This window comes from Ursus americanus, chromosome 16 (assembly GCF_024610735.1).
Source record: "Ursus americanus isolate L20-20 chromosome 16, mUrsAme1.1.p, whole genome shotgun sequence".
Taxonomy (NCBI): Eukaryota; Metazoa; Chordata; class Mammalia; order Carnivora; family Ursidae; genus Ursus; species Ursus americanus.
In genome coordinates, this window is record NC_142142.1 from 47787012 (window position 1) to 47809683 (window position 22672).

The 22672-nt window shown below is 50.4% G+C and overlaps 1 protein-coding gene across 2 annotated transcripts in view; it reads right to left on the bottom strand.

Moving 5' to 3' along the window:
* The window catches only part of GRIK4 (glutamate ionotropic receptor kainate type subunit 4), a 418395-nt gene that overhangs the window by 14299 nt on the left and 381424 nt on the right, over positions 1 to 22672 (bottom strand). For both annotated transcript variants that reach the window (XM_045797991.2, XM_087868360.1), the window contains 5 exons: positions 16977 to 17086; positions 13410 to 13583; positions 10062 to 10227; positions 8454 to 8679; positions 4391 to 4519 (listed from right to left, as the gene is read on the bottom strand). In XM_045797991.2, coding sequence (XP_045653947.2) covers positions 4391 to 4519; positions 8454 to 8679; positions 10062 to 10227; positions 13410 to 13583; positions 16977 to 17086 — 805 coding nt within the window. The remainder of the gene's footprint in view (positions 1 to 4390; positions 4520 to 8453; positions 8680 to 10061; positions 10228 to 13409; positions 13584 to 16976; positions 17087 to 22672) is intronic.

Sequence of the window (22672 nt, forward strand, 5' to 3'; positions counted from 1 at the left end):
AGAAGAACCAAGGATATTCCAAGCATGGTGGGCTGTTTTAGAGGATGTCCCCAGACCCCAAGAGTATAGGCTTGGTGTCTGCTGCTATTAATTCCTTCCACGGAAAAGCTTGGGACATGCTGGTTTGCAGTCCAAATGCCTCCTCCCAGTTTCCAATGCTCTCCGAACTCCAACCTTGTCCTACTTATTCAAACCAATTTCTGGACGCAACAGCTATGCTCTACAGCATTCCTAAAGCAGCGACTCCTGATAGATGTTTCAAGGTTCAGGCCAAATGTCCCTCAAGCCTTCCCTGACCACTGCTCAGAATTAATCACTTCCTCCCCTGGGCTTCATAAACACTTTCTTTATGGTTCTCATAAAGCATTCCTACAGTGCAAGCATTACAGTGATGATCTGTGCCTCTCTCTAGGTTCTAAACCTCTTGAGGACGGGGCCATGTCTTAGTCCTTTTCATAATCTCAGAGCCTAGCGCAGTGCCTGATATGCACTGGTTTACAACGTACGTTGGATGCAATGGGGCTATGTGAACACTTTCCATGCCACCAGCTGGGGTGTCAGCGTTCCTCTTTGGGAGGCAACAGACATAGGAAGTCGTACCAGTCTAGAGGTCCTTGAGATGGTTGCCTACTTTATTCATTCATTCATTCATTCATTCATTCATTCATTCATTCATTCATTCATTCATGCTTCATCCTTTCCTTAAACACAGATGTCAGATGATAATGCTGGTCACCAAGATACAAAAATAAATAAGACACAGTCCCCGGATTTGAGGTGTTTTTTTTTTTTACAGTCCATGGGGGACAAATGTCAACAGATGCAAAACAGATGTCATAAGTGTGGATTTTAGAAGAGCTATCTAGCCTTAAGGAGCACGTGACGAGTGGGCATACTTGCAGCTGTGGACACTGTTCAGATCCCTCACTGTGCCTTAATTGCTCCTTGAGGCTTAGATTGGGGAATAAAATTAGTTCTCACTTCCTTTGCGCCAGTCACTTTTGCAGAGGGTTTATTTAACATGATTTATGTCATTCGATTTTCACAATAGCTCCGGGAGGCGACAGGATTATTAATCATCATCTCTATTTCCTAGAGAAGGAAACTGAGGCTCTAAGATGTTTGCTAGTGTCTGTAATAAGGCCATTTATGGAGTGGGGTCCATTTGAACCAAGGCCTGTGATCCTGAACCCTACTGAAACTGCCCGAGGGAAGAGCTATGCTAGCGGCCAATGGGAGAACAAAGAGGTAGGCAGGAGAGTTGAAGTCTGATGAGCTCCCTTCTTGGAGGGTGGGAGGAGGGTTGCGGGAAGTCACTGGACTTCAGGAGACACCGTGAGTGGGGGAGAGATGATCCATATGGGGGGCCATGAGGGACCACAGCCAGGCACCCAGATCCTGTATCATCCCTGTATTTGCCAATTTTGCTGCCCTCCCACTGTTTCTCTCTAGGATTAGCAGGATGCATGAATAAACATGAGCAAAGACATACGTGCACAAAAGGGAAGGACCTGTGGCCGGGTTTCGGGGTCAGGGATGAAAGGGGGAAACTGGAGACATGGGAGCAACTCAGCAGTGAGCCTCAAAGGGAAATGTGCTCCAAGAGATCAAACGGGGATCCGGTTGACAAAGGCAGGCTAAGCTGGGGAAGCCGACAGCTAGTGGGGAGCAGGAGCGGGGGGAGATCTGGAACTGGCAGAGCTGGCTGCCAGCCTGGGGCTGGGGGGTGCAATGCAGGAGTCTGCAGGGGTCACTGTTCCTCTCTGAGCCCTGGCTCCTGGCCCCCTCCCAGCGTGTTTCAGCCTCCCTCATCGACAGTGTCTCTGTGTCACCACGTACACCTGTTGGGTCAGCTGCTCAGAAGCAGGAACGACTTGACTGAGTGGAGAGCTCTGGGGGGAAGGCTGCACAGGAAGGTCACTGAAACACAAGTTCATTGGTCACTTCGCTAATGTGACCCAGGAGAACACCGCTGTTGGTAGCTTTTGACCGCCACCAGCCAGTAGCTGTAGTCACACATTCCACCAATATTTCTGGGTCCTACTGAGGCGAGGGACATAGACACAAACGAGACTGGTCCACAGCGAAGGTGCCATGTGCCAAGAGGAGACCAGGAGCTGCAAGGTAGTGCGTTGAGTGCTCTGTCCAAAGTCACAGAAGGCACCCAAGCCACTGGGGGAGTGGGGGTGGAGGGCGACAAGGGCTTCTAGGAAGAGAAATACCCAGACATTTCTCCTATTTTACTCATCAGTCAGGGGAAGGATTCGAGGTCCTTCTGCTCTGGGGCTCAGACCCACCTCTCTGTTTCTACTTTAGATTACTCCAGATCGAAAGCCACCACCGGTTCCCTCCACCTGCTCGGTAAGATGGCGCTCTTTCCCACCGCTCTGAAGTTCATGGCCATCACAGAACAACATCAGCGTATGTCAACTTCTCAATAATCTCATTTTACTTTGACTATTCCAGGCCCAGTCAGATTTAGATTGTTTTCAATCCATGTGTCTTTTTGTGGGGAGGGGGTGGTGAAGGAGCATTTCGCTACCCATACCTTCCTAGTACCAACGCTCTGTGTAGCTCAACTCTCCCCATGGGAATCTCGCTCCGGTCCACCCGCGCCGCATAGAACTCCAGGCCCACAGCACAAGTTTCTACTGCGGCATCTTCCTCGAGGGTCTCACTGCCTGCAGTACCCCTCCGACCCTCCCTACCTGCTCAGGTCCTGAGCACCTCCTACGTCTACTTCATTCTATCAGATCCACAAAAGCTTTCTGATACCCTCATTTCTTTCTTTCCTTTTTTTTTTTTTTTTTTTTTTTCTGAACAGAATTAGTCTCCTCCACATTTGATCTTTGGGGAGCGGAGAGTCAAGACGTGCGTGGTCTCAGTGGGTTCCCATGAGGGAAGGGGCAGCATTTCCTCTAAATCACAAAGGGCCATTAAATTGCCCATAGGTCCATATACCCGAGACCTCGCCTTGCAGGACAGGGATCCACGTAGAGACACTTGGAAACCAAAGTCACTCATTCACTGTCTCATCATGGATAATCATTCACGCCGAGCAGAGAGGGAAGTGCGTGCTATTATTCATTTCACTCCTCAGCTGCCTTCCTAGGGGACAGCGTGTACAGGTAAATTTGTTACATATTTTAGCAAGGCTGCAACAGATGACTAGGGGTGATCATATGATTTATTGTCCAAACCAGGACATTATGAGACTTAAGGGGGTTCTAAAAATAACTAATAGGCATTAACTGGTCGATAACAGATGTGTCCCGGGACTATCCTGGACAAAACCCCTACAAACAGTCCTGGGTGCTCAGGGACCCTGAACACTCCAAACCACACATATCGGTCGGTGACTGCTTTCTGTCCAGTGTGATTTAAACTTCATTCATTCACTCATTCATTCATTCACTCACTCATTCATTCAATAAAATATCCATGCACCAGCCCTGGGGCCAGTCCTGTGAAGAAGACAGACCTTGCCCTCATGAAACATATTCTGGTAGAAGAAATGGAAAGTAGACAAACGAATAGAACATATAGTATCAGGAAGTGATGAGGCCTGACGAGAAAACCAAAGCAGAGCTCAGGTGATAGGGGAGACGGGTGAGGGGAGGGATGGCCTTTCTGGGGAAGCCTCCTTAGGGAGGCCAGGAGGAGGAAACACGTGCACAGGCCCTGAGGTGGGAGCAGGCCAGGAGGCCTGGGGGAAGCAGAACAGAAAGAAAAGGAAGAGGCTGAGGGAGAAACAGATGAGGTAGGGGCTTGAGGCCCCAGAAGGCTTGTGTTTATTCTGAGATGGGAAGACATCGGAAGGTTCGTGCAGGGAAATGTTGTGATTTACTCGCACCATAAGAAGAATCTCTCTGGGGGTGTCTGAGTAGCTGACTCTCGACTTCGACTCAGGTCATGGTGGGAATCGAGCTCCACATCGGGCTCTGCACTGAGCATGGAGCCTGCTTGGGATTCTCTCTCCCTTTCCCTCTGCCCCTCCCCCTGCTCATGCTCACTCACTCCCTAAAAAAAAAAAAAAAAGAATGACTCTGACTACTGGTGGAGAAGATGCTGTCAAGGGGCAAGAATGGGAAGAGGAGGCCCGCAGTTGGTGGTTGTGAGGCGATGGGGACATGGGCCGGGCTAAGAGGTGGCTGAACTCAGGAACCATGGTAAATATGGCGTCTCTGGGACTCGTAAGCAGGCGGGCACTGGATGCTTCCAATGTGCCCAGACTGGGGGCCACAAATGGCCCTCAGCCCAACCCCACCCAGCCCTAAGTTCCTTCCAAGGCTTGCTCTCGGTGTGTTCTAGCGACCACCGCCTGGACTCGACAGCAGACAGCAGCTGCTGTCCTCTAGAGCAGGAGGGCGACGCCCCTGAACCCCCTTACCTTTGGCTCTGTGATCTTCCTCCTTGGGGCACTTGCCGCCTTCCCACCACTTGCGCTTCAGAATTTCTAGGCGGTTGTTCTCCTGCAGCTGGAGAATGGCCAGGTCAAACTCATCCCGGAAAACCGAACCTGTGGGGTCACAGGAGAGCCCAGAACACAGGGTGTAAGTGCCCTGTTAGACATCACTCTGCTCCTTTCCCCAGTACACCTCCTGGCCACTCTGCCCGCCTAACCTCAGGAGGAGAGGGACAGACATGGCAGGGGTCCCTCCAGGAGCATGGCTCTCCACCTGGCTGGGTCTGAGGACTCTCCACGGAGAGGAGGGAGTTCTGGCTGCACGCAGGGCACTCGGACTTTTCTACTTTCCTTCTCTTTACACTGATGCCATGTTCAGCCCACAGCCATGAACACAGTGAGGGACAAGTGACAGCTTTTCAGGCACCCGTGGATCTTCACTTCCCCACCACTTTCTACTGAGGTTAACCAACCTGCCCACAGACACTTGGGAAGCTGGTCGCAAGGCATCCCATTGGCCTCCAAGAGGCCAACGTGGGAAACCTTCTGGTACACAAACCTATCACCTGGTCAGTTATCTGTCTTCTACTTGATCTAAACTCATTTCCCAGGCACTTGTAACTCTTGCTACATTACACCTGACAACTGTGTACCCAGAGCAGCCCCCAAGGAGAGAAGAGCCACCGCAGAGAGTGACCGAAGCCACCTCTCTACCATCTGCATGCAGAAGCCAGTCCCGGGCAGCCCTAACCTTCCCACCTGCCTGCTGAGTGTCCGACAACCCTGTCCCCATCCAACACCCTGTGCTGGTTGCTCCTCCCTCCCTCCTCAGACAGAAGGCTTCTGTTGAGTGCAATTCCTTTTTAATTTTTCTAATGGAATATGGTCAAGGAGCTTTGGTTCCGGAATTTAGGTTTAATCACAAAAATAGGCTTAAATGAAACCGTGGAAAGCTCAATGCCTCAGCATGGGCTGAGGCCGGAGATCATAAAGAAAAAGCTGCCAAGAGGCTGGAAACCAACTAAGCTGCTCGGTTTTCTTGCTCAAGCTCTGTGAAGGCCTGGTGTGGACAGATGCCTCAGGGGAAAAGGCTACGGCGAAGGATTCAGGCAGAAGTTTGGAACAAATAGATTTGCACTCTCAAATTTTAATAGGCATGGGAATGACCTGGGGATCTGGTTGACCAGCAGACCCTGATTCCATGGGTCTGGGGTAGGGCCTGAGATTGCGCATTCTCTCTCTCTCTCTCTCTCTCTCTCTCTCTCTCTCTTTTTTAAAAAAATTTTATTTATTTGAAAGAGTGAGAGAGAGAGAGAGAGAGAGAGAGAGCATGAGCGGGGTGAGGGGCAGAGGGAGAAGCAGATTCTTCACCGAGCAGACAGCCAGATGCAGGGCTCGATCCCAGGACTCTGGGATCATGACCTGAGCTGAAGGCAGTTGCTTCACTGACTGAGCCACCCAGGTGCCCTCAGATTGTGCATTTCTAACAAGCTCCAAGGGGATGCCCTGCCGCTCGGCCATAGACTGTACTTTGACAGGCAAGGGACTAGATCAGCTCCCAGATCTCTTTGGACTCTGACAGCCCATGACTCCACAGAGGGAACCTTCCCTCCTGGAGATACAACTACGCCTGGACATGCAAATCTCCAAGCCTGCAGCACAGAATGTGTCTATGCAAGCCATGTGGGCGAACATCAAGAGCGCCTCATGGATACGGGTACTTAGTACACATCTGCAGTGGACGGCTACTTGAACTAACAGATGGTGCTAGGCGGTGAGACTAATGAACATTCCAGGTTTACAGACAACTGTCCAGCCCAGCCAGGCATTTCAAGCAGTTTTCAAGGCATTTTCAACCCAACCTCAACAGCACCCCAGGGGCCCCATGAAAGGATTATTCTGTTTACTCCATGTGTGTCTGCTTTGCTTCTAAACCACTTCACTAATTTTCCATCTCATTCCTTGTTCTGTTTCTCTTAATTTTTCTGGGTCCAAGCACATTGCTTATTCTCTGGGTTTGTCCTTACTCCTCGTACACACACACACTTGAAAACGACACTTCCTGGATGTAACCCCAGCCGGATGTAAATTCTGTCTCATCAGTGGATTGTGTGAGGCTCTTCCCAGCCTGATCTCAGAACCTGGAAAAGCCCACAGCTCACTTTCCTATCCTGTCTTGTCGAGCCGGTGGGACCCTCTGGCAACAATGGTCTGGAAAGCGAAGCACTGAATCTGGAGACAGGCAGTCTAGGCTTCAACCCAGCTCCTCTACTTACCGTCTGACCTTGGACAAGTTAAGTTGCCGCCTCTGAATCTCAGTGCTCTCCTCTAGGGTGGGAAGGACCACATCTACCTCGGGTGGGCTGACATGTGAAAATAGCATCATGCCAGATACAGAAGAAATGCATTTCCTTCCCTTTCTCCTCCGTTATTGATAAACATTTCTAGAGTTGGTCTGCTTTGTCAACTCTCTATAGGCTTGTTCCATGAACACTTTTGAAGCATTTGAGATTTCACTTAAATTTCTTAAATTGCTGGATTCTGATTAAGGTGCATCTTAAAGTTTGTTTTGTGGTTCACTCCACCATCTTGAAACAAAATGGAAGCCAACAGATTTCTGAAAGAGGCCAATAATATATTAACAAATATCCACGAAATATGATGGTAAGAAGAGAGCATGTAGGTTTATAAGTGCCTGGAGTGAGGCCTCTGGTTTACAGAACAGCTAGTGTCAGGATTCACCGAGTTCAAGAATGAATTGTTTCCTTGCCTATACTCATTGGCTCGGTTTCCCACCCATCTTTAAGAAGTCATCTGCTTTTATCAAATAACATAGAGGATTAGGGAAAAGATGGGGAGGGCACTCATGTTCCCACCAAACAGGCTAAGTGGGAGATGCTGTGGTAAGGCACCTGACCAGATTATTAGGTTTACCTCTTCATTACCCTACGAGGTAGGTATTAGAAACCTAATTTTACAGATGGGATAATTGAGACTCAGAGAGCTTAAATAATCTGAGGTCCCACAGCCTGGAACCAGGTACATTCCCAGGTCGGCTTGACTCCAAACCCATGCTTTTCACACTCCACAGGTATAGGGAAGCCTATAGCTCTGAATCAGGTTAGAGATCAAGAGAAGGAGTGTGTTAGATAACAGCAAAGATGTACATGTTACGTATTGCTCTCCCCACATGGTCTGCCGGCCTCAGTTGCTGCTTCTCCCCCTGCTGCCTTGTACAGGACAACCTCGTAGAAGAATAGCATTGGGTGAGGACAGCCCTATTCAGTGTGGCTCTCTGTGGTGGGTGGGGGAAGGGTACCTGTCCCAAGCACCTGGGAACATTTTCAGATTCCCTCTCTAATCCAAAAAGCAGTTCAATGTGCTTCCCTTCACCTTCTGATGGAGGTACTATCAGCTGGGGAAGGCCCAAAGTGTGAATACCCTTTAGAAAGCACAGCTGGGAGAACTTTCTGGAAGCCAAACATCCCTACCATGCTATAACAGCCTAGAAGACACAGAATCCACTGAAACTAAGTTCTACTGCTCATTCTCAATGACCTATGCTGATTTGGAGTAGATGGGTCTCCGTGAGACCCACAAATGATCTGACAGCCACCTCATTTCATTGTGTCAGTCTCCTTTTATAATAAGCCTTTCCCCAGGGACACTAATAGCAAAATTAATTAAGTTTGACCATCTCTTCCTCCTCCTTCCCACTGCTAGTAGAGAGGTCCATCACCAGAGAAAGGGCAAGGGGCAGGAAGCAGAAGAGGGGAGAACAGAAGCCCTGAAGAATCCACCCAGGGCATCAACATGCCCCTGAGTAATTAATCAATTAAGATTGAGAATGGATCGCTGATTAGAAGTATGTGGGTTTGCTTGTTTTTTTTGTTTTGTTTTTTGTTTTCAACCTGACGAATGCCCACCTAGTCACTATTAACTGGTTCTAGAACAGGGTTGTTGAATTCAGTGCTGCATTCAGTGGTCCTAGCTACTCTGACCCTGCCTGGATGGAGCTACCCAAAGAGGCTGTTCCTCTCCTGCATACCGACTGGCATGCCAATCCCATAGCCCTTGGTGTCCAGCAGGCCCCCAATCTGAGTGAGGTTGCAGTTTCGCTGCCGGTAGTACTCATTCATGGTGGATTCCAGAAGGAAGGCGTAGTTGGAATTCAACACCCTGGCGATTCCCTCCTCGGTGCTCTTCACAAACACACTTGGCTGCTTAGAATACATGTAATTCCACATGCGTTGGTAGGTCTGATAGCGGGAGTTCTGGGAAAAGAACACAAGGAAGCAGGATGAGAACAAGAGAAAGGAAATGTTGGCTTTAAAAGGGAGGGAATCAAAGTGGACCTTAAAATACCGGCCCTTTTGTTACTCAGTCCCCTCAGTATAGTCAATAACTTCTTCCCTTCCATCTTTCAACGGCCACTGTATCGTGGCAAGAGGAAGGGGTTGTGCCTTTGACAGCTTTCACAGAAAGGCAAGGAAAGAACAGGGTCCTAAGGCACTGTAAACTCTGCCTACTGGTTTGATAAACTGGTTTTGCCCCATCCACCCTAGAGAAGTCTTCCACTGCCAACCTCCAGGTTCTGACAGAATGAAGAATGGAAAATTCTGGTTGTGTCCTTTGCTGTCCTTCAGGTTGGCGGCGGTGAACTCAGGGTCGTCAGGACTTCTAAGAGACACCCTCTGAAGGAGGAGTGCCAGCTACTTTTGTCAACCCTACTTATCGATCCCAGATTCAGTGCTGGCCTCTATTTTTACAAATAATAAGAAGACTGAGAGAATTCGGCGGGGGGTGGGGGTTGTCTCTCCACACCTGTGTTTGCATGACATCTTCAGTGGTTGCGGGGCCAACAGGCACTGAGGCTTGAACGGAAAACAGAAAACTGAAGGCCCTGGACTTGTTTCATGCGCAAATGGATGTCTTAGGTGGTAGGTTGGCTAGACACCTATTATCTTCAGGGTAAATCTGCTTCCTTAGAGATCCCAAAGCATATGAAAACCGCTCCTCTGTCTGACCCAGCTCTGCCAGTCTTGGTGATTAGTCACTTGGTTTGTCGGCCAATGCATAACTGTAGCAAGGCCTTCTCCTCAGCCTGGCAGGGAAACCTCAAGGCCAACAGGGTCCCGATCTGAGACCGTCTAGTCTGGGGCATATGAAACTGGGTCATCTTCATCTCGTGCTCCTCATACTTGGGACATTCGTATATTATTCTAATCTCGCTTTTGTCTGAGTGCTACCTATAAAATTTAACCCACGTGACCATCCCACACAGTAGTATAAATAAAAGTACAGGTCAGATTCACTGCATTTACATATATGTTTTCCTAATGCCCATTTAAACAAATAGGAAACAATGGCCATTAAACAATAGTTTCGCCCCATTGTACCTAAAATCATCTCGAGTGCCACTCATAGTTCTTGTACAACACTTTGGGACAACCTGATATTAACCCAAAGGGCTTTTGGGACCTTATTCCAGGGGTACTTTGTAGAGCGGGGGACAAATGAACCCCAGGTGAACCTCCAAACTAGATGTTCAAAAGAGATAATGGGATGAAGACTGATGTTTTTATCTCTAGAGGACAAACATCTCAACTTTATTCTGCCCAATTCCCCATGTTGGTGGGCAACCCAGTGGGTTTACTTGGAAGAAGGTCATGCTGGAGCCTCCGTGAATTGTGCCATACTCAATGGCGGTCTGGTCAGCCAGGTCATCCACTGACTCAATGGGCACGTCCATGCGCTGCACAGTCAGGAAGGCTGCCAGGTTGGCCGTGTAGGATGAGATGATGATCAGCGTGAATGCCCACCTACGCAGGAAAAGACCAGGAAATCATCATTGCCCGGCACCCCCAGGGGGCTTAGCCCCCATCCCCAGTCCTGCAGCGACATAGGAGAGACCAGGTGTCTCTTTTAGGAAGGAAGCTCTGTGGGGGAAGAGAAAGGAGGCAGGGCATATGATGTCAACAGAAATGAACAGAGTTTGTGAGTCTTGCTTGAAAGAAGACCATTAACATTTTTTCTCATTTCTTAAAGGAGGTGATTATTGGGTTGCTATTCAAAAGAGGCGTGTCCATGCACATGAGAGCATCTCGGAGACTGTGAGGAATGAGCTAGTGAATGAGTAAGGGTGCCAGCTCTGGGGGCTGTGTTTAGAGCCAGGGCCGGGTGGCTGCCCTGTCTTCTCATGATGCCGCCAACCATCAGACGAGCATCGCCATGTACTGAGCACCTGCCAGGAGCCCCACATACCACCTCACACGCTTCCTACAACTAAAGGAGGTGCAGTTCTTACAACAATTTTGCCGATGAGGAAACGGAGGCTCAGAGAAGCAAAGGAACTTGCCAAGTAACACGTGGATAAATCCATATTTTAAAACCAGTTCTACCAACAAGAAACTCTTTAAGATTAACTGGTGACAAGCACCTTTGAACTGCTGGAAGTTGGAATTAGAAACTACTCTTGTGGGCACCTGGGTGGCTCAGTCGGTTAAGTGTCTACCTTCAGCTCAGGTCATGATCTCAGGGTCCTGGGATCGAGCCCCGTGTCCGGCTCCCTGCTTAGCGGGGAGTCTGCTTCTCCCTCGGCCCCTCCTCCCTGCTTGCACGCTCTGTCTCTGCCTCTCTCTCTCGTGTTCTCTCTCCCTCAAATAAAAAAATAAAATCTAAAAAAAGATAAAAGAAAAGAAGAAAGTACTCTTGCAATGGGCAAGCTATTTCAAAAAAGAACAGTACTTTATTGGGTAGTGTGAACTCATTTAAAATGACAATAATTTTGCAACTCAGGCAGTATATATGCTTAAAGCCATTACAACTAGTTTGTTCACTTAAGTAGGTTAAATAAGCCTTCTACCATCTGGTCAGCAGTGTGGATCTGCATCCCAATCCATTTGTTTATAGGGGTTCAAAGACATATCCAAGCATAATTGAGGTTGGATAATCACAAATTCTGAATCAGTGGAGTCTGAATTAATGAGGCTTTACTCATGACGAAGACACTGTCAACTAAAGCATAGCATTTGCCATGGGATTCAGAGGCCGGCAGCTTCCAGGGGATTTTTCAGAGCAGGAGTCCCATTGTCTCCTTTACTGCCGTGTCCTGACTCCTGCGGGCTGCCTCCCAGGTGGGAAGGGGCAGGGTCATCTACCGACTCAGTGGGTGCCTCCAGATGCCAGGCCACCAGGGAGGTGACCCGGTCTTAGTTCTGGCCTTGCTCTACTCCACCCGTGAGACCTTGCGGGAAAAGTCACGTACCTCCTCCAAGCGCGTCTGCTTGGGGATGGGAAGGCCTACTCTGCCTGTCTGGACAACTGTGAGATCAAATGAGATACTATGTCCTGGTGACTAACACTCTGTAAAGGACCAGATGAATGTGAGATATAGAGAAACGTAGAGACAGACCCTCCCACTGAATATGGGATGAAAAAGCATCTGGCCACCTTCCCTGTTTGTGACCTGTGCCAGGTGTCCTTCCGTCCTTAAGACCTGCTTTCCCGGCTCCTGCTTCAGCTCGTACATTCTGCTGGAAGTTCTATCTCGCGACCATCCCCCAGCAGAGGCCGGGGAGGCCAGGATTCTCAAGCAGCTTAGCTACCGTGGTTAGTGCCGTGGGTTCACGAGCCCCAAGTGTGGACTTGACCTCAGAGTTGGCTGGGGAGTTTCCCTCAGCTCCGTGGTTACACTCCGGCATCTGCCCCCCCTGGGTGGCCGTATGGGGCTTCATACCCCAGCGGTAGCTGGTCACAAAGGAACGGGTCAGAGAACCAAGGAGCTCCGGGCAAGCCTATCATCTGTGCTGAGAAAGCAAATCACATGCGTTCCCTAGAGGGTCAGTGGAGCCCTGCTCCCGTGTGAAAGGGGCATCATCTGTTGTCAAGCTCGCCCAGATGTCTTAAATGCTACTGTATTTATCATTATCAGAGAAAACAAAAACCCCAGCTGGGTAGGGGTCACTGTCCCAGCTGCCTTTTTACCTCCCCATCAGTCCCAGTCTAGTGTCCCTCTGGTAACTGTCCAGACACTGGTGTCCCAAGGTGGAAACACCACTTTTCCTTTCTCCTTTGGCTTACACAGGCTGAGAAGGAGGGGAGAGAACCAAGGCTGTAAGTCCTACAGGCTGTGACGGCCAGACCCAACAGTGGGTTTTTAATCAAGGCTGGGGAACTGGGATTCTGCAAGCTTGCCTCTGCTGTATACATACAACACATATACAGGTGTGAGGGCTTCATTTCTCCCCATAATGGTCTAACAGCAAGGATTAGTCCACATATTTATGTAGCACTTTCAAGTTTTCAGATTGCCTTCCCACACATCGAATCATTCAACCGTATTCCTCTTGCCCTGGGTGAGCCAAGAGGAGAAGGGAGTTGCAGGCCGAGGCTGGCTGACTGCCCGTGAGGACGGCTCCCAAGATCCCGTCCAACTCTGAGTCACTAAGAGTTTGCCTTTGCCCACACCTGCTAATATGGACAGGTCCGGCAAGGCCCCGGAGCCAGGCACAGAGGGACGAAGTTCGAGGAAGCTGGCAGAGCGGGCCACATGTGACAGCCCGTCTCCATTCCTCCAGCAGGCACTTCCTGCTGCAAACTACGATTTGCATAAATCTGCATATGCTTTGGCAGGCCCAGCCACTCAACCTCAGGTCACTTTCAGGTCAGGAAGTTATAATCCCTTTGCTTGTGCCTACAAGGCTGTTTTCTGCATCTCCTTTCCTGCCCTGGCTCCCCATCTGTCTCCAGACCTCTGAGGCAGAGGAAAGGAAGGGGAACAGGAGAAGATGGCACAAAGCACGCCCAAGGCAGTACTCCCAAGCCAGTGCTCCCAAGCCTTCTGGAGCTGGTGGAATGCAGTCCAGCTCCCTGCTAGTCTGTTTTGGAAGGCAGAGCTCTCTGTGAGCTTCCCGCCTACCCATGGCCAGAGCAGGGCTTACCCGAGGACCCCTTGGGGTCCCCACCCCACTGGGCCTGGCCCCTCCTCTGCCCCGGATCTTACCAGACGCCACTGACACAGCGGGTGGATAAGGCTCGGGGGGCGATGGTGGAGCCCTGCTGCATGAAGCCCCCAACGGGAAACCAGAGGCTGTTGCCGAGGGAGTACTGGTTCACCAGCAGGTTGCACCGGCCCTGGGCGCACGGGTGGGGGCTGTACCACTCGTAGGGGGTCAGCCTGTGGGAGAAAAGGAACACAGACCAGTGCCAAGGAGGGTGGGCGTGAAGGAACGTGCTGGGGAGAGTGGGAGGGGCTCTCCTTTCTGGCCTCACCTCTGTGCTCAGTCCCTGGCCTATGGCCTTGGCTGGACCGGGATCTTCCCAACCAAAAACCGAGGGGCTTGGGCTACGTTGGCCGTTTTTGAACTGTTTTTCTTTAATCAAAAAAAATTTTGATTTTTTCAAAATAAATCATGACGTGGAACTCCAAACACAAAATAGATACACGTGCAGGCCCCTGACTAGAAGCTGGGCACGGCAGGGGTGGATGGCTGGGAGGTGGCGTGTTCTGCCACCCCCAGCCCCCTGAAGTGGTCACAGAGGGACCTAGGGCCCCACAGAGCCAGCGTGAAAACACTCAGCCTAGAGCGGTGGTTCTCAAATTTTGGCCTACGTCAGAATCACCAAGAAGGTTTGTTAAAACTCAGATTGTTGGGCTCAGTGCCAGAAGCTTCTGATTCAGGGTGTCCGGGTGCGGAGCAAGAATCTGCAGCCTCTTTGGTCACGTTGACGCCCCTGGTCCACATGGAGAAACACTGGCCTTAGACGGTCCCTCGGGCTGTGGGTCTCAGCCCTGTTTCAGTGTCAGACTCACCTGGGAGCTTTTAAAGGAAGGCCGATGATGAGATGCCACCCCCAGAGGTTCTCATTTAATCTGTCCAGGTGGGGCCTGTGCATCCGTGCTTTTTTAAGGCTCCGCGGGTGAGAGTGAAGGGTCGAGAAGGGCTGCTCTAAGCAACCTGCCCCTCCCTCCTGCCGTCCCTGTCTGATGTCCAGGAGGCCCTCTCTTCCTGCCCACCAGACACACGCCTTCCCTCCTCGGATCGGCGGCCCCGGACTGTCTCCCATGCGAAGCCTCCCAGCTCTGCTGAGAGGGATGTGTATGGGTGTGTGCCGAGCAGGGCAGGCACTGTGCGCTCGCAGGCTTCCCGAGTGCTGTTCTCATCACCGGCCTTCCCGTCCCTCCCCTCAGCCTAGCCTGCTTGGTGTTCTGCCGTGGCTCGCCCACGTGGCCACTGCCCCTCTTGTTCCCGAATATGATGCCAGTGTGTCATCGTTGGCCCGTGTCCTGAGATGGGCTCCTTTCTCCCCGAGGCCTTCAGAGCTGGCTTGTCCTCGGTGGATTCCAAGCCTACAGGCTATTGGAAGTGGGCTTCAAGAGACAGATTCCCGGCCCCTTCCCTAGAGGTGCTGAGAGGATCGGACCTGGGGATTCAAATTTTTAAAAGCTTCCTGTGTGACTCTGATATCAGCCGGCTTGGGAATGGCTGCCTCAGATTCGTGGTTTGCAAATAGCTTTTTCCCTCCGAAATCTTACCCAGAAGTACAATAGATCAAGAGATAAAAGTGGAGCTGGTCTGGAGGAAGAGGAGCTGAGGCCCCAGAGCTCTGGCTGCCCAGCCCCTTCACCACCCCTCCAAAGTCTCTGGCACCTACCAGCAGCCTTTCGGCTCCAGGGAACCCTGTTTGAAAACCACTACCTACATAAGTAGGTAAATTATCCTAGGTTCATGCATTATATATATGTGACATAATGCAGATACAGTTACATATAGGTGGTATTTTTTTGGTTAATCCTTTTGTTAATGCTGAATCCTGGGGGCAGTGTGTGTGTGTGTGTGTGTGTGTGTGTGTGTGCGCGTGTGTGTGTGCATGTGCGCAGGGTAGGGAAGAGGGGCCGTTTAAGCCCCCAGGGCTGGTTGAGAAGCTACAGGCTGTGGCAGGCATGGTAAAGCAGGCTTGTGCGTCTGCGTATCTAGTAACCAAGCCCTCCGACCATCCCCAGGGCCTTCGAGGTCCTGTGAGAGCCGTGGCCAGCTACACGCAGGGGCCCAATCAAAGAGGGCAAGAGTGAATTACAGAGCCGTGGAGCCAGGGCTCAGGCCGACGGCTTCCTAAGAGCCGCAGCAGTGTGCTGAAGTGGAGGGGGGCACGTCGTCCAGCGTGCCAGCCTCCTGCATGTTTCACCCGTTGTCACTGACAACAGATACTTGACGGTGGCAAAGTCTCCAGGCCCGAGGGGGTACGTGGCACCTGAGAGACACACACAGCAGCCTCTGAAGACGACCAGCTTGCAAGCAAGGCCTTCTTCTGTTTGGCTGGATCTCATGGGCTCAGGCTGACTTTCCTGAACTTGGCCTTGATCTCCACTGGAAGAGGCACAAACTGGGTGAGACAATGTTCCCTGGGCAGGCGGGGAGCTGGTTAGGCACCCCGTGGCTCCCTGGGGTTCCGTGTTCTAACTAGACAGACCAGGTGCTCTCTTTGAGCCACGAAGCAGACATGCTCTTGGGGAAGACCTCGCCCCGCAGAGGTAGGATGTACACTAGAATCATCTGGTCCCACCACTACGGAGACAGCTGGAACAGAGCCACCGCCAGCTCTCCTGAAGCTCACCCTGTGGTTCTCTGCTCCCAAGTAACAGCCCTTTCTGGTCCTCCACTATGGTTAGCTGAGCACTGAGCAGAGGGTGGGGATCATGAACGAGTGATCCCTGAACCACTGGGCTTGCCCTGTTTCTGGCTAGTAAGCTGGCTCTCCCAAAGCCCAGGCTGCTCCAGTGGCCCAGCCTCAGAGAGAAATAAGCCTCTCTGTGCACGTTCATGGGAGGCTCAGCCATGGGATGCCCTCAGGTTCTTCTGTAGGCCCACGGACAGTTTCTGTTTCCAGGGGCAGGGGAGGGCTTAATTGTCCCCAGCCCCTGATCTGGACCAGTTGTTGCAACTGGTACTTGCAATGCTACTTGCAAATGCCTCTCTGCATCCCGCCCTCCCGTCGTGTGCCATCCTCCACGGGTCCCATTCAACAAGGCAGCTGTATTTTCACTGGCAGATCCGGGCTGGGGAAGGGCCAGGCCCTCTTCAGAGGAAACCTTCTCCCTCGCTCATGCCCCGAGGCCTCCAGTCCCCCCACTCTGGTTCATGTCATTCAGCACTCTGTGGCAGATCCTGGCAAGGTCTGATGCCAGGGCAGCCAAACGCATCGTGCTTAATCGGAGTGATCTTCCTGTCACCCTCCTCCCATCCTCTGTCTCCCACGGCCCCCACACAAGCAGGGGGCCTAAAAACTGGGGAACGGGAGGGGGAAGAAGCAGGGGTACAGAAGCAAATTCAGACAAGCTGGCCTGTCTGTGCTGTGCAGGGTAGGAAAGGTGTGCGTAGGTGAGGGGATGGGTAGTGCCAGGTGGACAGCAGGGCAGAGAGCAGGGCAGGTCCCCAGTCCCTCTCCCACCCCTCCAGTGTGGCCCCAAGGTCTTCAGAATCTGCCCCTCCCGCTCCCCACCCCTCCCATGCAGTTCTCAGAGGTGACGCGAGGTGGCGGTGCGAGGACAGGGAAGGGGCGAGGAGCTTACCGAGCCACTAGGAAGAGGACGCAGCTGACCGCCAGATAGGCTAGAAGCATGAAGAGCCAGACGCCCGGAGAAAATGGGTCCAGGAAGGAGAAATAGCCAGGTTTGCGTCCCTGGAATGAAGACAAAACCAGATTCACTCTACCTGTTTGGTCAGGATGGCCCCGGGCAGGGCAGAGTAGGTGTGGGGGGTGCAGGTCTGGCCCCAGACGGACCTGCCCCCGGGGTTCTGGGTGACTGGTTTCAATGGCACTGGGGCCCAATGTGTAGAGGGGTGGCTCCAACACTTAGCCAGCCCTGATCTCAGCAGACCAAACAAAGGGACAGCTGGGGCCACGTCACTTCCTAGGTTGAGGGAGGTTTTGTGCTGGGCAAGGGGAACAGCCCTCAGTGCCCCTTATGTCCCACCCCGTGTCCCTCCCAGCCCCGCCCCGGGGACAGCATGGTGGGCTCAGGGGCCCCTTAGAGCTGCTGGTGTCCTCAGTGCTGGAGTACGACAGCACCGTCTTTGGCACTCACGTCTTTCTCACGAGGATGTTAAGTAACAGGCACCTTGGTTTTTTTTCTTTTCTTTTTTTTTTTTTGCAGGGTGATTTGACGCACAGGGAGATTTCTCACGTTAACCCCAAAACGGTGCCATGAGGCAGATTATTATTTTCATTTTACTAGTGAAGAAACCGAAAGCCCAGGACAGTCGAGAGATGTGGGTCCAAGGTCGCACAGCCAGTAAGTGGGAGAGCTGGGACTCAAAAGCAGGTCTTCTGACACCAAGCTCATGGCTCGGGTACCGTCGTGCTGTGGGGAGATGTGGTCTGTCCCCAGCCGAGGGGTGTGCCTGGCCAGAGTCAGGGGAGCCAAAGGATGGGGCCAGGAACAGAAGCCTAGGCACCAAGCCCCTAGACATTTTCCAGAGGAAAGTGAAACGGAATGAGCAGGATGGAGTTCAACGATCCACTCTGTCTGCAGCTGTGTGGTCTTGGGCAAGTGCACGCCCTTCTCTGGCCTTGGCTGGAGCCCCCTTAGATCAAAGGGGCCACACCGCTGGCTTACAGACAGCTGTCATACAACCTGCTGTGTCACCCATTCTACATTCGTTGCTATCATGGATTGAGAGATCTCATGTAAAAATCCAGATTTCTGGCTTCTTTCACAAAACTGGGTGGTCTAGAAACTCTGGGCTTACATCACCAATGGGCTGGAGCTCTGTGGCGGTCACCCGCTCTACATACAGCCTGCTCTCTCCAGCTCCCCCTTCCCTCTGTCCTTCCACACCCCACAGTTTCTCGGGGCAAATGGACATGAATTCTAGCGCCCTGTCGCTCATGACTATTTCACTCCATGTCTCTCAATTGAGAAACACCCAGGGGGAAAAAGTCTGTCATTGTTGCTTTCTAAATCTGAAACCCCATTAGATGCTCAGTGTCAGAAATCTATACCTGATTATATCACAACAAGGGAATTGAGGGAAATGACAGCACTATTTAAAGCTGCCATATTTGGTTATGGGTGATAAGGAATGACGCACCGTCGTGGGAAAAATTCCTGGAGACTCAAGTTATAAAACACAGAACATCACACAAACAAGGATCAAGACATAAACATAGCTCCGCTGGAAACATATCACTCATGTTGGCAAGAGAACATCTGATTCTCCTTGTGATTGACTGACGCCAACCAAAAGAGCGAGAAGTGGACAGTTACTTGAGAGTTGGGTCTGGGCTGATACTGCCTTGGTTTGGGCTGAGCCCAAGCTGTTTATATGATGCCAAAGAGAAGTATATTATTTGCAGACTCCGAACTCCTACTATTTTTTTTCCGATGTGGATGTTTCGGATTGCTTCTTTCCCCCAAAGACATCTGAGTTACTGGTGCTTGGGGGCAAATCAGGTGTCATATGCCACAGGCATTTCTTCCAAGTAACAGATTCTCCTTAACCCAGAAGATATATGATGGTCATACTTTCCTTCCGAAGAACTCAAAATGTTTCACTATGTTCTCTTGATTTCAATACCCAGTTCTCTATATTGACAGATGGAAGAACAGAGACCCAGGGAGGTTAAGTGCCTTGCTCAAATCATTGGCGATGGCTTCAATTTCTCTGGTGCTCATTCATCACGCCGTGCTAGAGAGATGCCACCCCTCCTTCATTCAGATGGCCGCCGTACCATGTCTTCCTCTCCGTTTTCTCTTTGCAACTTGCTCCAATAAACTCCCTAATTAATCTCACGCCTTCTCCCCAATGCAGGCAGAATCCCAACCTCTTCTATCTCATCCTTAAAGTCCTCTTCAACATTATTTATTTATACCCATCATCATTTATTTTGACTCTGTTGTATTTATAGGCAATTGTATTGATTTATACATGTCCTGTGGGCTGCAAGTTGGGCCAGTTCCTTCTGGTGACTACAATCACTTTGAAGGTAGATAATTGGTTATATATAGTCTATGCCCCAAAGGTCTAGGAGAGGCCAAGCCCTGCGGGTGGAGCTGAAAATTAGATGGTACCAAAATTTAGCTAGTTCCTTGACTTTTTTTTAAAGAAAGATTTATTTATTTGAGAGAGAGAGCGAGGGGGAGGGGTAGAGAGAGAATCTCAAGCAGACTCTGTGCTGAGTGTGGAGCCCAACATGGGGCTCGATCCTACCGCCCTGAGATCATGACTGGAGCCGAAACCAAGAGTCAGACACTTAACTGACTGAGCCATCCAGGTGCCCCTAGTTCCTTGACTTTTGTACTGTCTTTCAGGCTGACACACCAGAGACAGCATTCTTGATGCTGTCTGATGGGGGGGGAGAGACCCAAGGGGCTGGTCACCAACTGATCACCATCCCAGCACGGGGAGACCCTTTGAATGTTAGCAGTGGAGCTGCAAAGTGGCACTTAACTCCCCGTGCATGTCGAAAATTCCTCTTGTCCTTAAAAAAAAATCTATTGACTCACGGATACTTCATTCTACGTGTACTAGGAGAAAGGACAGTCGCTTTCCCAGAGTCTGGAGCCAGATGTGTAAGGACACCAGAGCTCAGTCATGCACGACAGGCAGGAAATTAAAACAGACTCTGGAGCTAGCCTGCCCAGGACTGAATCCTGGCTTCATCATTTACAACTGTGTGACTCTGAACAAGTTACTTAACTTCTCTGGACTTCCGTTTCCTCTTTTGTGACATGGGGGTAGTAATAAAACCTACCTCAGGGGGGGGTGTTTTGAGAGCCGGATGAGTTAACCCACAGTAATAGGCATGTGTGCTGGCTTCCCCTCTCTAATGGTAGCCATGAGTGCAGGGGGAGGGAGGAGATGATACGTGACAAAGGACGGAACTTCCTTTTATATTGAGTCTCCCTCAACGGACACGAAATACCTTTTTCTGTCCTATAATGACCCAAACAAACGATGCTTGGGGAGGGAATGCCATGTGACCACAGTCACATTCCATAACTCCTAGAGTTTCTATGGGCTATAATCCATGAGTCATGAGGGTTCTCCAGGGCTCTCCAGGGAAGCCCTTAGGGCAACAACAGGCTCTATTCTGGAAGGATGGCTCTTAGAAGCCAGTGATTCCAACCTCCGTTCTGCCTCAACCTTTCCAATGAAGTCACAAACAGAGCGGGTCAGATGCGTGGAGGGTTCTCCCATGTCCATGGAAGGACTCTGCATCCTGGCCACGCTTTCCTTTGTGGTGACGTCACACAAACTAGTGATACCAGCTCTCTTTCTTCCCTGCACGCCCTCCCCTCTCCCGCAGAGCCAAGGACAAAGGCTCCTCCTGTCCTCCACGTGGTCTTTACAACTAGATGGCAACATATTCAGAAGTCTCCTTCAACTCCCAGCAGTGGTCGACAGTCAATAAAATACTCTTTAGGGCTGGAGAGATAAAAGAAGACAGTGTCCATGTCTCCTGGAAGAGGCAGAAGAAGATGACTTCTTCCTGTCCCTTCCCAGGAACCCACGGGTAGCTTTCCTCAGAGCGTCTGCAATGGACTGTCTTGACAATAGTCGGGTTTAGCATGCACTTCCCACCTCTGAAGCCAAGAGGGAAAAAGAAGCAAGCAATTAATTCCTCCTCACATAAAACACCCACACGAGTTTGTTGCCTATGTAACCCACACGCTAGCATATCTATTTTCACTCTGCTGGTTGGAAATCCAGTATGAGGAGATCTAAATTCTAATCCTGGCACTGACTTGGACTTGCTGAGTGATTCCAGGCAGGCCACTCAACTTCTCTGGGTGCCACTGTCTTCTTTCAGAAAATGGGACCCGGCCATCAACATGAAGGGGGACGTGAGAATTACTAATGTTGATAAGCCACCTGGAGCTTCTTGAGACAGGAGCGCTCAATAAATAACCAATATTAAAAAGACGATACACCCAGGAAACCATATTTCCACGTTATGGGCTATCATGTTACTTAGCCTGAAGGAATAGAACTCTGCATCTTCTGGGTCCTTATAGCGGAGTATTAAGCCGTATTAGAAATGATTCACTGGTTTACTTAGTGTTGTTCTCCATTTTTCCAGACAGTCTTTCTGAAACGAAACAGACCTTCTTGAAAAAACAGGTCATATACCCAGCAAAAATGCGGGGCATTAATTTATTGCTGGCATTTATATCTCTCTGACTTTTTAATCACTGTCTTTTTTTTTTTTTTTACTTTTCTTGACAGAGAAGACTCTAGCTAATAGTTAAGAAGAGAAAAAGAATAGAGTATAAAACTTTCCCATTTGTTAAAGATGGAGTAGGACATTATGGGGGAAAATAGCAAAGTCACATTGTTGAGGGGGTCTTAGGTGCTCTGGCTGGTTGGGGACACTATACAGGATAGGATAATGTAGGATAGATAGGATCCTCAGATTAGAAAGGATCTAGAACGTTCCCCTGACATGTGGCCCTGACATGGAGAAATGCACCTAACTATACCATAGAGATGGGTAGCTGGAAACATAGGGACCTGGGGACCAGAAAGTTGGGCTCGATGCTCTCTCCACCATTGTGCTCTCTCTTCTTTCCATGGCACCGCTAGCCGCCGCTGGCCTTAGCATTCTTCCATGGAAAAATGGAACCACACCACCTGCCTCGGGGGGTTGCTGATTAAAACAGAGACTCTATGCAAAAGTGCTTCATAAATTAAGAGACGCCAGACAGATGTTAGTCAACACACAAGCATCCTGGACATATACCCAACCTCCATGAATATGTCAACTCTGAACTTTTTAAATGTAATTACCCATTTGGGGGCTGTATGTGCCAAGTGTCAAATCGCACGTTGGCGTCTGGCACACTCAGATGATGCCTTCCTACAACAGTCAGTGTGCGCCTGAGGAATACAAACTTACTTTAATATTAATCGGAGCAAAACATCATTAGGCAAATTGCTGCTGTAGAAAAAAAGCAAAACGACACGATATACTCTAATCTTCAATATGAATGTTTTCATTTTCCTGCGCTCTTCTCCCCTCCATTCACACAGATATCGGAGTGCTCACAGTGTGCGTCAGCATCGTAAAACCCCAGAGTACAGATGTCCCTGGGTTTCTACTGCTCCAATATATACAGAACTTCTCAGTAAGAATGAACGAGCTCATGTGCCAAGGAAATCAAGAGAGTCTTGAACTTCAGATGTCCTGTTATTTCACTCCCATCCTTGGAATACCAGGAGTGCTCAGAATTAATCAGTACCCAGACTCTAAAGGCTCAATCCT